This window comes from Aethalodelphis obliquidens, unplaced genomic scaffold (genome assembly GCF_003676395.1).
Source record: "Aethalodelphis obliquidens isolate GAN/ISIS:26980383/991018 unplaced genomic scaffold, ASM367639v1 scaffold8, whole genome shotgun sequence".
Classification (NCBI taxonomy): domain Eukaryota; kingdom Metazoa; phylum Chordata; class Mammalia; order Artiodactyla; family Delphinidae; genus Aethalodelphis; species Aethalodelphis obliquidens.
Window position 1 is genome coordinate 11,611,752 of NW_020837952.1, and position 13,360 is coordinate 11,625,111.

At 36.2% G+C, this 13,360-nt stretch overlaps 1 protein-coding gene across 5 annotated transcripts in view; it reads left to right on the forward strand.

The window, feature by feature from the left end:
- Positions 1-13,360, forward strand: part of MON2 (MON2 regulator of endosome-to-Golgi trafficking) — a 124,189-nt gene that overhangs the window by 33,265 nt on the left and 77,564 nt on the right. For all 5 annotated transcript variants that reach the window (XM_027106888.1, XM_027106885.1, XM_027106886.1 and 2 more), the window contains 2 exons: positions 2,038-2,232; positions 12,973-13,097. In XM_027106888.1, coding sequence (XP_026962689.1) covers positions 2,038-2,232; positions 12,973-13,097 — 320 coding nt within the window. The remainder of the gene's footprint in view (positions 1-2,037; positions 2,233-12,972; positions 13,098-13,360) is intronic.

Consider the following 13,360-nt stretch of genomic DNA (forward strand, 5'->3'; position numbering starts at 1 on the left):
TAAATGCTGAATAAATCATTGAAATGTGAATAAAAAAAGCAGTCTTTTACCTTCTTCAAAATAAAATCAGTGAGTTATAGGACTAATTATACTTACTAATCAAAGATGACTTTTGGCTTTCTGGCTTGAGCAGTGTGTTGCTTGCTACTAAGGTGGAATACTCTATGGGCAGAACTTTTGCTAGAAAGGATAGTTTATTCAGTTTTGAACTTACTCATTTTGAGATACCTGAGTGTACACAAAATGGTAGTTTAATTTATACATCTCGAGCTCAGAAGTAAGGTTTTGGGCTAAAGTTATAAATTTAAACTTCACTGGCATATAGTTGCTAATTGAAGGTATGGGAGTGAATGAGATCACCTATGGCGATAACATATGGAAGTGAGGACCTGATATTCTGGAGCTCTGAGGAACCTCATTGTTAAATGGTTGGGCATGAAAGGATGAGCATACAAAAGAGACTAAGAACATGGGGGCCAGAAATGTAGGAATGTATCTGAGAGACTGTGGCATAATAAAAGACAAAAGCAGAGAAAGCTTCAAGATGAACCAAGTAATCAGTTATGTCAGGTGCTTCAAAGAAATTTGGTAAGACTGAAAGGGCAGTGTTTGTCCACAGAGATCATGAGTATAATGAGAATAGTTTCAGTGGAGATGGAGTGGTTGATGGGGGTTGTGGAGGAAACCCAGTTGCAGCTAGTTGAATAGTGAGGGGGAAAAGTGAATAGATAAAACTTTTCAGAGTTGTCTGTAATATTTATGAATTAACCAATACCTAAGGTTATTTAATAAAGTATGAAAACGGATTAACTATGCTTTTCATTTTGTCAGTGAAACTACTGTAGATTTGAGAGTAGAATTTCAAATCACTTAACTCTTAAGATCCCATTTTTTGGGGGGAAGAATTAAAAGTACATTAAAATGGATATAAAAGCAATTATACTCCAATAAAGATGTTTAAAAAAATGGATATAAAAGACTAGAAGGATATATATTTGGAGTCAACAATGATGACTCACTAACTTATCTCTGGGAGGTGAGATGAAGCAAAGCTTTTATTTTTTACTTATCTGTGTTTTCTTTCTTTTTTTTTCTCTAGTGAAACTGATTTTTTTCCTTGAATGAACCTGATTTTTTTTAAAAAATACATTTTACAAATTTTGTGATTCTGAACAAATAAACTGCTCTATGCCTTATTTTTCCTTTTTTTGGTAAGATTAAAGGATTAGATTGGTAGATTTTTATTATTGTTTCTTTGCGGCTTCAATGAAATTGAGATGCTTAAAACAACAGAATAATATATATTTGAGATTAGACATTAAATATAGACTGGACTTTGTATTGTCAGTATAATGGGACTACTTTTGGCTAATATAGTCAAGGCATTAATAGGTTAAGGGAGCTTTTCTGCATAATATGCCATAATTCTAAGTAAAATTTAAGAATTCTTTGCAAGATTCCCAGACTTTAAAATAATTATGCTTGTTTGTCATTGTGTTTTTATCAGCTTTTTGTGTTCTGTTCAAGCAATCTAAGTAGAACAAAATATTAATTAGTAAATCTTCTATGCATGAATAGAATTATCTTTGCAAAATAAAATCTGAATTATATAACTTATTATACTTTATTAATCAGATTTTTTTGTCAGCTGCCTATTTAAATGCTTTATCTGTTTGAATTTGTGTAATGTATTTTCTTTCTTTTGTTCTTTATGTTTTTAATTGCTAGTGTCCTACTAAAATTAAAATTCCTAGTAATAAACATCGTTTTAATTCCAAAATTATTAAATGTTGAACTTAGATTCTTTTTAAAACTTCTTGAAATATTGTTTGATCTTATATTCTCAAAGAACAATACTAATTTCAGAATTGTGTGTAAAATGGTAAAATAGTAAACTGTATAAACTTATAATAAAGCTAAATTATTCATACTGATTATTAAAGATTATTATTAACTGTGAGACTGTTTTATAAGCATTAAGTACAAACTAAGTTAATTCTTCTTTTTTTTCTTTTTTTTTTTAATCTTTGCAAATAGCATCAGGAATTTAGTTTCCTCCTCAAAGAAAGGGTATGTCCTCTTGTGATAAAGCTCTTTTCTCCAAATATAAAGTTCAGACAAGGTTCCAGCACTTCATCTTCTCCAGCACCAGTTGAAAAACCATATTTTCCTATCTGCATGCGTTTGCTGAGAGTAGTATCTGTTCTGATTAAGCAATTTTACAGTCTTTTGGTAAGTGCTAATTTTTATATGTGTGTGTGTGTGTAATCGCATGAAGTCTCTTCTGAGAAGATGATGTATTTAGCTTTTTCACTTCAGTTAAGCAAACTTTTTTTTTCGAGTACCTATAGGTATTCTCTTAGGTACTCAGAAGTTCATTCTTCCCTTTCTTATGTTTATGTGACATTTTTAATGTATGTAAAGAAGAGTGATGGCCTATTATCAGATTTGGTGAATTCTAGCATAAGAAATCAATTTTTACTTTCAGTCTAATATTGTATCTATTTTGCATAAATTTTTGGATGCAAGGTATGTTGTGATATTCCAGATCATAATTCTTTCAATGTGATGATTGACTCTTAAATATTTTTCAGAGAAAATGGTATATGATGGTATGTTTCTTTTTAATTTTATGTTAAGTCAAATTCAGCATTTTACCTTAATTTTAATTAACAAAAGTAATTGGTTAGGGCTTCCCTGGTGGTGCAGTGGTTGAGAATCTGCCTGCCAGTGTGGGGGACACGGGTTCGAGCCCTGGTCTGGGAAGATCCCACATGTTGCAGAGCAACTAGGCCCGCGAGCCGCAACTACTGAGCCTGCGTGCCTGGAGCCTGTGCTCCGCAACAAGAGAGGCCGTATTAGTGAGAGGCCCGTGCACCGCGATGAAGAGTGGCCCCCACTTGCCGCAACTAGAGAAAGCCCTCGCACAGAACCGAAGACCCAACACAGCCAAAAATAAATTAATTAATTAATGTTAAAAAAAAAAAGTTCTCATCACAAGAAAAAAGAATTTAAAAAAAAAAAGAGGGCTTCCCTGGTAGTGCAGTGGTTGAGAGTCTGCCTGCCGACACAGGGGACGTGGGTTCATGCCCCAGTCCGGGAAGATCCCACATGCCGCCGAGTAGCTAGGCCCGTGAGCCATGGCCGCTGAGCCTGCGCGTCCGGAGCCTGTGCTGCGCAACGGGAGAGGCCACAACAGTGAGAGGCCCGTGTACTGCAAAAAAAAAAAAAAAAAAAATTGGTTATAGATCATCTATGAAAAGTCAATCTGCTACATGTTAGCAATAACCAACAACATAACAAACTATTAGACCGTATCGGTAGTTTATACTAAATTCTGTGGAGACTATTTTTTAAAAAAGATTTTTTCCATATTTATGTTATACTTGTCATAGATGTTCTTTTCCTATTCCAAGTTCATTTATGTAAAATGCATTTAGAACTAGTCTTTATAAGCACTGTAGTTATAATTATTTCTGGCCACGTGAGGTATATCTATAATATATTTAATACATTGTTTGGCAATACTGTAGGAAATCAAGTCATTTCAGAATGTGTTGCTAAAAATGAAATTACAGCACTCCCTAACACCATACACAATAATAAACTCCAAATGGATTAAAGACCTAAATGTAAGACCGGACACTATAAAGCTCTTAGGGGAAAACATAGGAAGAACACTCTTTGACGTAAATCACAGCAAGATCTTTTTTGACCTACCTCCTAGAGTAATGAAAATAAAAACAAAAATAAACAAATGGGACCTAATGAAACTTAAAAGCTTTTGCACAGCAAAGGAAACTATAAAGAAGACAAAAAGACAACCTCAGAATGGGAGTAAATATTTGCAAACAAATCAACAGACAGAGGATTAATCTCCAGAATATATAAACAGCTCATGCAGCTCAATATTAAAAAAACAAACAACCCAATCCAAAAATGGGCAGAAGACCTAAATAGACATTTCTCCAAAGAAGACATACACATGGCTACGAGGCACAAGAAAAGGTGCTCAACACCACTAATTATTAGAGAAATGCAAATCAAGACTACAATGAGGTATTACCTCACACTGGTTAGAATGTGCATCATCAGAAAATCTATAAACAACAAATGCTGGAGAGGGTGTGGAGAAAAGGGAACCCTCTTGCACTGTTGGTGGGAATGTAAATTGATACAGCCACTATGGAGAACAGTATGGAGGTTCCTTAAAAAATCTAAAAATAGAATTACCATATGACCCAGCAATCCCACTGCTGGGCATATACCCAGAGAAAACCATAATTCAAAAAGACACATGCACCCCAGTGTTCATTGCAGCACTATTTACAGTAGCCAGGTGACGGAAGCAACCTAAATGCCCATCCACAGACAAATGGATAAAGAAGATGTGGTACATGTATGCAATGGAATATTACTCAGCCATAAAAAGGAACAAAATTGGGTCATTTGTAGAGGTGTGGATGGACCTAGAGATTGTCATACAGAGTGAAGTAAGTCAGAAAGAGAAAAACAGATATCGTATATTAATGCACATATGTGGAATCTAGAAAAATGGTACAGATGAACCAGTTTGCAAGGCAGAGATGGTGACACAAACATAGAGAACAAACGTATGGAGAACAAGGGGGGAAAGCGGGGAGGGGGGTGATGGTGGTGGGATGAATTGGGAGATTGGGCTTGACGTATATACACTAATATGTATAAAATAGATAACTAATAAGAACCTGCTATATAAGAAAAACAAAGTTAAATTAAAAAAAAAAAGAATGTGTTGCTATTTAGGGAACTGTAAACTATCAGGGCTTGGTGCCAAGGGTTTAAGAGTCTTTTAAAGTTCTTTTTTAAGAAAGGTAGATTAGTTTCTCTAAAGATGGAAAGTTTTTACCTATCAGTTGTTATATTTTCTGTATTGTGTTTATTTATAGTCTGTTTCTATCCACAAAGAAACTTTTAAAAAAATGTACAGCAGAGTGACAAGATGATAGAATAGGAAGCTCCAGGCACTCTACCCCTCATGGAGACACCAACTTAACAATATACAGAACAGATTGCCCTTGTGAGAACTTTAGAAACCAGCTTAGAAATTACAGCACCCCAGGCAAGTCCAAGGCTAAGAAAAGGTTCATTAGAGTGGGTAGGAAAACCCATTGCACTTACCCACTGTACCTCATCCCACTCCTGGCACAGCACAGCATGGTACGATCAAGGGAAATTCCCAACTTATGGCTTCTCCTACAGGTGGAAAAGAAGGGTGAAATATGCAACCAATGTCCTGACTTTTGGGGGTACTGCCCAAGGGACTGATTTTTGTCTCAGCTGACTCTTGGACACTTAAAAGAAAGGCAGCAACATACTTGGGTGCCTGGGGGCCTGCTGAGATCAAAGTCAAGCCCTGTGGCTTGCCACAGCACCAGGGAGATTATAGTAACACAGACAGACACCAGGGGAAGCACCAATACCTTGAGTTGATAAAGCACCACAGACTGCAGTACTACATACAGACACCAGGGGGAGCTCCTGAGTAGAATTCGGCAAACGTCTTTAGCTGGGAAATTACGCACATAAGCCCAGAGAGGACACATTGACAGAAAAGGTTTGAGAGGACCCCAAAATCTCTAGCTGGGCTGATTGGTAAAGATCTTTCCCTGTACAAAGCCAGTCCATAAAGACTAAAAGAGTTAGCTGTTTTTTCAAATGCCCAAATTTCAACAGAAAATAAGAAGACATACAAATAAACAGGAAAACATGGCCTAACCAAAGGAGCAAAATGAACCTCCAGAAATTGTCCCTAAAGAAATGGAGATAAGTGAGTTACCCAACAAAGAATTCAAAATAACCATCACAAAGATGATCAGAGAGCTAAAAGAGAACACAGACAACTAGTCAGGAAAATGGTGTATGAACAAAATGAGAATATCAGCAAAGAGAAACTATAAAAAAGAACCAAACAAATTCTGAAGCTGAAGAATACAATAACTGAATTGAAAAAATTCACTAGAAATAGACCACAGACTGGATCAAGCAGAAGGAAGAATCAGCAAAGTTGAAGACAGGTTATTTGAAATTATCAAGTCAGAGGAGCAAAAAGAAAAAAGAATGAAGAGACCCTATGGGACACCTCAAGTAGACCAGTATATGCATGTTCTAGGAAGAACACACTGTATTTTACTTTCACACTCACAATACCTCTGTAACCAAACGTGGATATTTTTCCCACACTGACCAGTTCTCTGACAGCCAGGTGTCTTACATTTTGATTAAATTCTGATATCTGCCAGAGTTAGCACAGGCCCCATAGGTTAAGGGATCAGTCCGCGAGACTGTCCCCTGTTTTAGATGCCAGTCCCAAGTAGTGGATCCCCAGGTTACCAACAACTTCTGTCTAACTTGGCTACAAATTGGAGGTTCTCACGACCCCTTCTTGGAGTTCAATAACTTGATAAAGTGGCTCACAGAACCCAGGAAAACATTTTACTTACTTTTGCCAATTTCTTAGCAAGGATATTTTAAAGGATATCAATGAACAGGCAGATAAAGAGATACATAGGGTGAATTCTGGAAGGGTCCTGAGAGCAGGAGCTTCTGTCCCTGTGAAGCTGGGGTATACCACCCTTCTGTCATGTAAATGTGTTTGTTCACTAACCTTGATGTTCCCCAAACTCCATATTTTGGCAATTTTTAGGGAGGTTTCATCATATAGGCATGATTGATTATTAACTCAATTTCCACCTCTCTTCCCACTCCAGAGAATGGAGGGTGGGGCTGAAAGTACCAAGCTTCTAATCATGGTTTGCTCTTTCTGGTAACTAACCCCTATCCCAGAGTCCATTGAGAGTTGCCTCATTAGAACAAAAGGTACTCCTGTTACCTACAAAGTTCCAAGGGATTTAGGAGCTCTGTGTCAGATGCTCCTATCATTCAGGAAATTACAAGGGTTTTAGGAGATATGTGTCAGGAACTGGGGTCAGAAGTCAATTCTTAGAACAAAGGACACTCCTAGCCACCCCTATTTACAAGGGTTTTAGGAGCTCTCCTAAAATCAGGGGTGGAGACCAACATATATATTTCTTATTATTTCACAATGCATTATGGGAGTCTTAGATGAGGAGCAAAGGGCGCAGAGAGCTTATTTGAAGAAGTAACGGCTGAAACTCCCCAAATTTGAAGAAGGAAATGGACATACAAATTCATGAAGCTCAAAGAATTCCAACTGGGATTAATTCAAGAGACCCAAGCCAAGACACATTATAATCAAGCTGTCAAAAGTCACAGACAAAATATCTTTAAAGCAGAAAAAGAAGAGTGATTCTTCATGTGCAAGGGAGTGTTCATAAGATTTTCAGAGGACTTCTCAGCAGAAACCTTGCCAGCCAGAAGGGAATGGGGTGATATATTCAAAGTACTGAAAGAAAAAACTGTCAATCAAGAATACTAATCAAAACTTTCCTTCAAAATGAAGGAGAAATGAAGTCTTTCCCAGATGAACAAAAACTGAGAGAGTTTATTACCTGTGACTAGGCCGAATATATATCACTTCACTATTTATTCCCTAAGTATTATCAGAGTTGTCTTGGGAGGGCTTCTCTCTCTTCCCTCTCTAAAATACATGTTTAACTAATTAAATTAACATAAATCTATAGAAAGAGAGGACATTTCTCCTTTTCCTTTTCATATCCACTAATCAGAAATGGAGAACCCCATCTTTTTTCTGTTCTCCACAATAATGCAGCATGCTTACATCTTCACCACAGCAAATGCAGAATTCACATTTTGTTTCTGTTCCCAAATCAAGAATTACCAACTTAATTATCTTTTGTTTTTATAATACTTGATGCTGAATTGTATCCCTTCAAAATTTATATGTTGAAGCCCTAACCCCCCCCCACTGTGACAGTATTTGGAGATGAGATCTTTGGGAGACAATTAGGTTAGACGAGGTCATGAAGGTAGGGCCCCCATGATAGAATTAGTGACCTTATACAAAGAGATACTGGAGAGCATGCTCTCTCTCTCTGCCTGCCATGTGACAACACAGTAGTAAGGCAGCCGCCTGCAAGCCAGAAAAAGAGCCCTCACCAGAACCCAACCATGCTGCCACCCCGATCTCAGACTTCCAGCCTCTAGAACTGTGAGAAATAAATTTCTGTTTTCTAAGCCACCCAGTCTATGGTATTTTGTTACGGCAGCTCAAGCAGACTAAGGCATTTGGTTTCTGTTCCACTTCTGTTATCTAGCGGTTCATCCAGTGACTTTTTCATAGCTATAGAAATCTTATTCTTTAGTAATTTCAGTTTTAGATGAAATTGCTGATATTGAGTGCATATATTCTGGATACTAACAAGTGCTTTACATTCATTCATTTAGACTTTACTACAACCCTATAAAGTAGGCCTTCGTATTTCTATTTTACAGCTGAAGAAATGAGGTTCAGGATATTTATGTAGTTGCCTGAGATCATACAGTTTATAAGCTGCAGAGCTGCGATGTTAAGTAATTCTTTTACACCCCCAAAACCCACACTCTTAACCCCACTGCATTTTATTCTTCACTGTTTTCTTAGTTCTCATTTCTTCCTCTCTCCAAGGCTGCCAGTGCCACGTTTCCTGTACTGCTCCTCTACCATTCTCTATATTTTGATCTTAGTCTCCTTGATTTGGGGGGACAGAATGGGGAGAGATAAAAGCACAACCAGCTACAGTAAAGATTGAATGTTGCTGTTTGAAGGAAGAGAAAAGCCTGCTTCTATTCTTCACTTATCTATTGGGCATGATGACCAACTGGTGAAACTTCCCTTCATAACAAGGCAGCTCTAGGACTGTGCTGCAAAGATGAATTCTTCAGATATGACATTAATTCCTAGTGTTATAATTTGTTACATGGAGACTTGACTCATTAGGATGGAACAGTTCAAACATTCTAGTTTCTCCAAGGGCAAAAGTTAGAAGTGTGGTTGTTGTGGGGTGAGGTACGTGATTGGTGTGGAATGCATCTCTCTTATTTCTCTTGTGTTTTCTGTATTTAAACCTGGAAATGATACATCTTAAAGGACATACTAGAGTAGTACTTCTTACACTTTTTGGTTGTAGGACCCCTTTGTACGCTTTAAAAATATTGAGGAGCTTTCATTTATGTGGATTATTTCTAGTATTATTTACTGTATTAAAAATTAATCTGAGATGATTCTAAAATCCATTACATGTTAACAGAAAAATTTATTTTCATGAAAGATACCTATATTTTCCAAAGAAAAAAACACATTGTTTTATATTTTTTGCAAATTTCTTTAATGTCTGGCTTAATAGAAGATAGCTGGATTCTCATACCTTCTTCTATTTTCATTATTTTGTGATACGTTGTTTCAGTCAAAGCATATGAAGAAAATCTGTCCTCACAATGATATACAGTTAGAAAAGGCAGAATTATTTTAATGACATTTTCAGGTAATAGTATATATTCTTCTTCGATCTCATACCAAACTGAACCAGTGACTCTTTCTTAAAGGTGTAGAATATGAAACCATGGTAATGACATTTTTATACGCTGTTACGTTAAAATTCATTGATTCATCTGATGCTTCAATTGTATCCTTTACCCATGCATCATTTATTATGGTTGAGCAAATGTTCCAAATGTTAATACTTTATACAGTACCAAAAATCACACATGTTAATATCAGCAACCATTTATCAGAAGAGTCTTTTGTTTTTAAAAAGCTGTCAAGGTCACAACAGCAGATATAAGTTTTCCAAAATTCTAATTTTTGTTTGAAAGCTTGAATCTTATCATTGACTTATATATCTTATCCATTGTTTCCCCAAAAGTGACAGACTTACTTGGTTAATTTTTGAGAAAATATCTGCAATATACACAAGTCTAAATAGTCATAGTTTGCCATATACTCTTTTAGTTAAAATGGTTCTCATAGGAGAAAAAAAGTGATTAGTTCAGTTCCCGGCTGTGCCTTTCCTTCAGACAACCATTGTGCTTTGATACACAGCAAAAGTACTTCATGTGTACTTCCTGTTTTGTCACACAGAAAATTACAAAGACATGCACATATGGGTCAGCTTTAATAAAATCAATAATTGTATTTTATTTGTTATTTTATTTTTGTTCATTGTGATTGTGGTCCTTAGGTGAAATAGACCCTTTTACTTTTCTTAATTGTGTGTGATGGTGAAGAATACAATGACACTAGTACAGTTCGGTGCTACTGCCTTGATTCTTGCTAAAGCACCAGCTGTTTTACCCACCATTGTTTTGAATCATCAGTACAAATGTCAATACTTTAAAAATGGCAAGTAATATCTTAGTCTTATTACGAAAATAGTGTGATGTTACAGATGTACTGAAATGGTCTGAGGGACCACACTTTGGGAACCACTGCACTGGAGAATCAGTGTTCTTCCCCAGTATTCACCAGCTTATCTCTTATTCTATCAAGTAACTCAGGGCGGAGAAGATAACTAATCTTCTGTTAATATATAGAGAGTGATTAGAAGAAATTAGAATGCTCCAGTCATTCAGGTACAGATATAATATAGGTAGTACACTATATTCTTTCCACGTCCTGTCATCTGAGCTAGGTGCTCTTCTGCTCTCTGATACACTTAGGCTCCATGCCCAGATGTCTTTTTTAGGAACATATCTTTAAGGAGTTTACTAAACTTAGTTGTAAGTGGCTAGCATATCTCTCTTCTGCCTTTGACTTACTGCTTTTAAAAAGGAATGAATGGGCTAAATTGACTTGTGCAACTTAATTTTCCACATCTTTACATATATTTCTCTCACAAAGAATCTTATCACTGACAAATCCACTAGCTATAAGGTTGTTAGCACTAAACAGCTCCTGAGAAATAGACTCCTGCATTTAAATATTCTACAAGACTTTCTTCATTGTCTCCTAAGCAAACAGTTATCTTATGTACATTATACCATATCAGACATCTATGTGGTATTTCGATGAAAATTTCCACCAGGATGGCTTTGATTCATCTTAAACATCAGTTGTCTCTTGACTATTATTTGGTACCAAAGGACTATAGGAATTCAGAAACATTCATCACCCTTCACGCTAGTATAATGGTGTTCACGGAGTACTTTTGTGCCACAAGAGTTGGACTTGGACCATAGATACCTGTTTCATATGAGTGCAGCCTCTTGGAGGAAAGGCTTAACTTAGATTCACAATAGGCACCTTCCATTGATAGATACCCTTGAGGACAATTCATTGTCCTCAGACACTAGTTCTCTGATCAGAGTTTCACACTTGGCAAGGAGGGAAGAAGCAAGAGCAAAGCTCCAGACCCCAGGAGAGAGGCTCTCTCTTTTACCCAAATCACAAGATTTTAGTGGCTGTAGTATAAAATTGAGTGATTGTTTGATTTGTACTGTAGTCACTTTTTCATAGGAGAGGAAATGAAAGGAAACTCTTAAAGGCAAGTTTTATAACATTAATAATTTCTTTGGCTGTGATGTACTTGATGTTTCTGAGAGCCTTTATTTTCTGGCTTGAAAACCTAACCAGTGAGCTTCAATTCTGTCACCATTTTAAATTCTACTTTTACTCTAAAGCAGATAGTACACATTTTGAAGGACCTACTCATGTTAAAACTCTTCAGTAGATAAAACTGTTGCCCAGTGAGTCACTAGCATGATTCTCTCCTTTTCAGTTCTTTACTAAAAGGGGTAATTTTACTTATAAAAAAGAGTAAGCACTGTGCACTTGCATGTCACTTTGTCATGTTTAGGGGATTTTTTTACTCATATTTTTCTCATTTGAGTTCTCAGGAAGGTGCAGGTACTTTTATCCTTTATTTATAAGAAGATTACCTAGCTTGTTGTCATCTACAAAGTTGATGGATAAAGAAGCTGAGCCATGTGATTTCTGATCTAGTGCTTTTCAACCATATCAAGTTTAGGACAGTGACAAAGCTCTGCCTTATGACTTACCCAGTCATAGCAGTCTAAGGATGAAACTATTTTTAGTTATCCCTCTTACTTTATCCTTATAATTATGTCCTATTTTTAAGCATCTACCTAAAAGGCATTAGAAAATACCAACTGCTGAGACTTCGGGCTAAAATCCTGAGGGCTCCTCTATTCTCATAATTCCTTGCCTCGCATTATGCTCACTCATTTTGGAGCACCGCCAGCTAAAACCTCCAATAACCTGCTGTCCTTGGTGTGGAAGTATGATTTAGTTTGGCCTAGCGATCACAATGTCAGGTTAATTCTTACTTCCCAGAGGTCCTGCTGTGTCCTCAACAAATATGTAACAGAAACAACCTTTGAATAAACTGGTGACTTTTCCTTTGTTCATTCGTTCAGTTATCAGACATTTAATGAATAATGTCAAGAATATGCTTTAAATGTTATTTATTTATAAAGAGCTTGCAAAGGAGATGGCTTATATTAATACCAAAGGTAATAACTAATAGTTAATAATGCAAAACTATGTACCAAGCCTTGTTCTCAGTACTTTATATATCTTACACCTGTCAACTGCTACAGGTTCCTTCTTGATTTCCTACTAGAAAATATATGCCAGACGTTCTTTGGCTTATTGCCTCTTTGTTTCTGAAGCAGCATAAGAACATATGGAAAAAGTGTTGGGATATTAATGAAGGGTACATGAGTGTACATGATACATGCTGCCTTCCAGGAATGAGGATGGCATGATGGTGCATAGTGCTTTCTAAAGAATAGGTATAAAAGATTAAACATGTTAGAAGATCATTAGTGTGAGTTTTCAATGATATATTTAGAGAGACACTGACTATTTTTACTGTTATCTTTTCCATATATAACTACTTTTCCCTTCTTTTCTTTTTCTCCACTCCCCATTAAGGATCATAATTTATTTAAAATTAAAAGATTTTATTGGTTTGTCCGTAGGAGTAAGAATAAGAGTATAATTTATAACTCTTAGATTTAAAGAAATATTATTAAAAATGTTGTATTTTTTAGGTAACTGAATGTGAAATATTTCTGTCACTTCTGGTGAAATTTCTGGATGGAGATAAACCACAGTGGCTACGAGCTGTTGCAGTGGAATCAATACACAGACTCTGTGTGCAGCCTCAGCTACTGAGGTAAAACTTTACTCAGCAGTATTTTGTTAAATGGATAGGTTAATATTTATGCTAACAGGAAGAGCTTAAATATTTATTTCAATAATAATTTCTAAACAAAGAAAATTGTGTATTGTATGTATATGGAGGGGTGTATGTGTGGGCAAAAAGTGTGGTTAGGGATTGCCATCAATTGAATTTACTGAGTTAATATGGCCAAGATAATTTTTTTAGAACACTGACCTCATTCTGAACCTTTGTCCAGAGTTAGTAAAATCACTCGG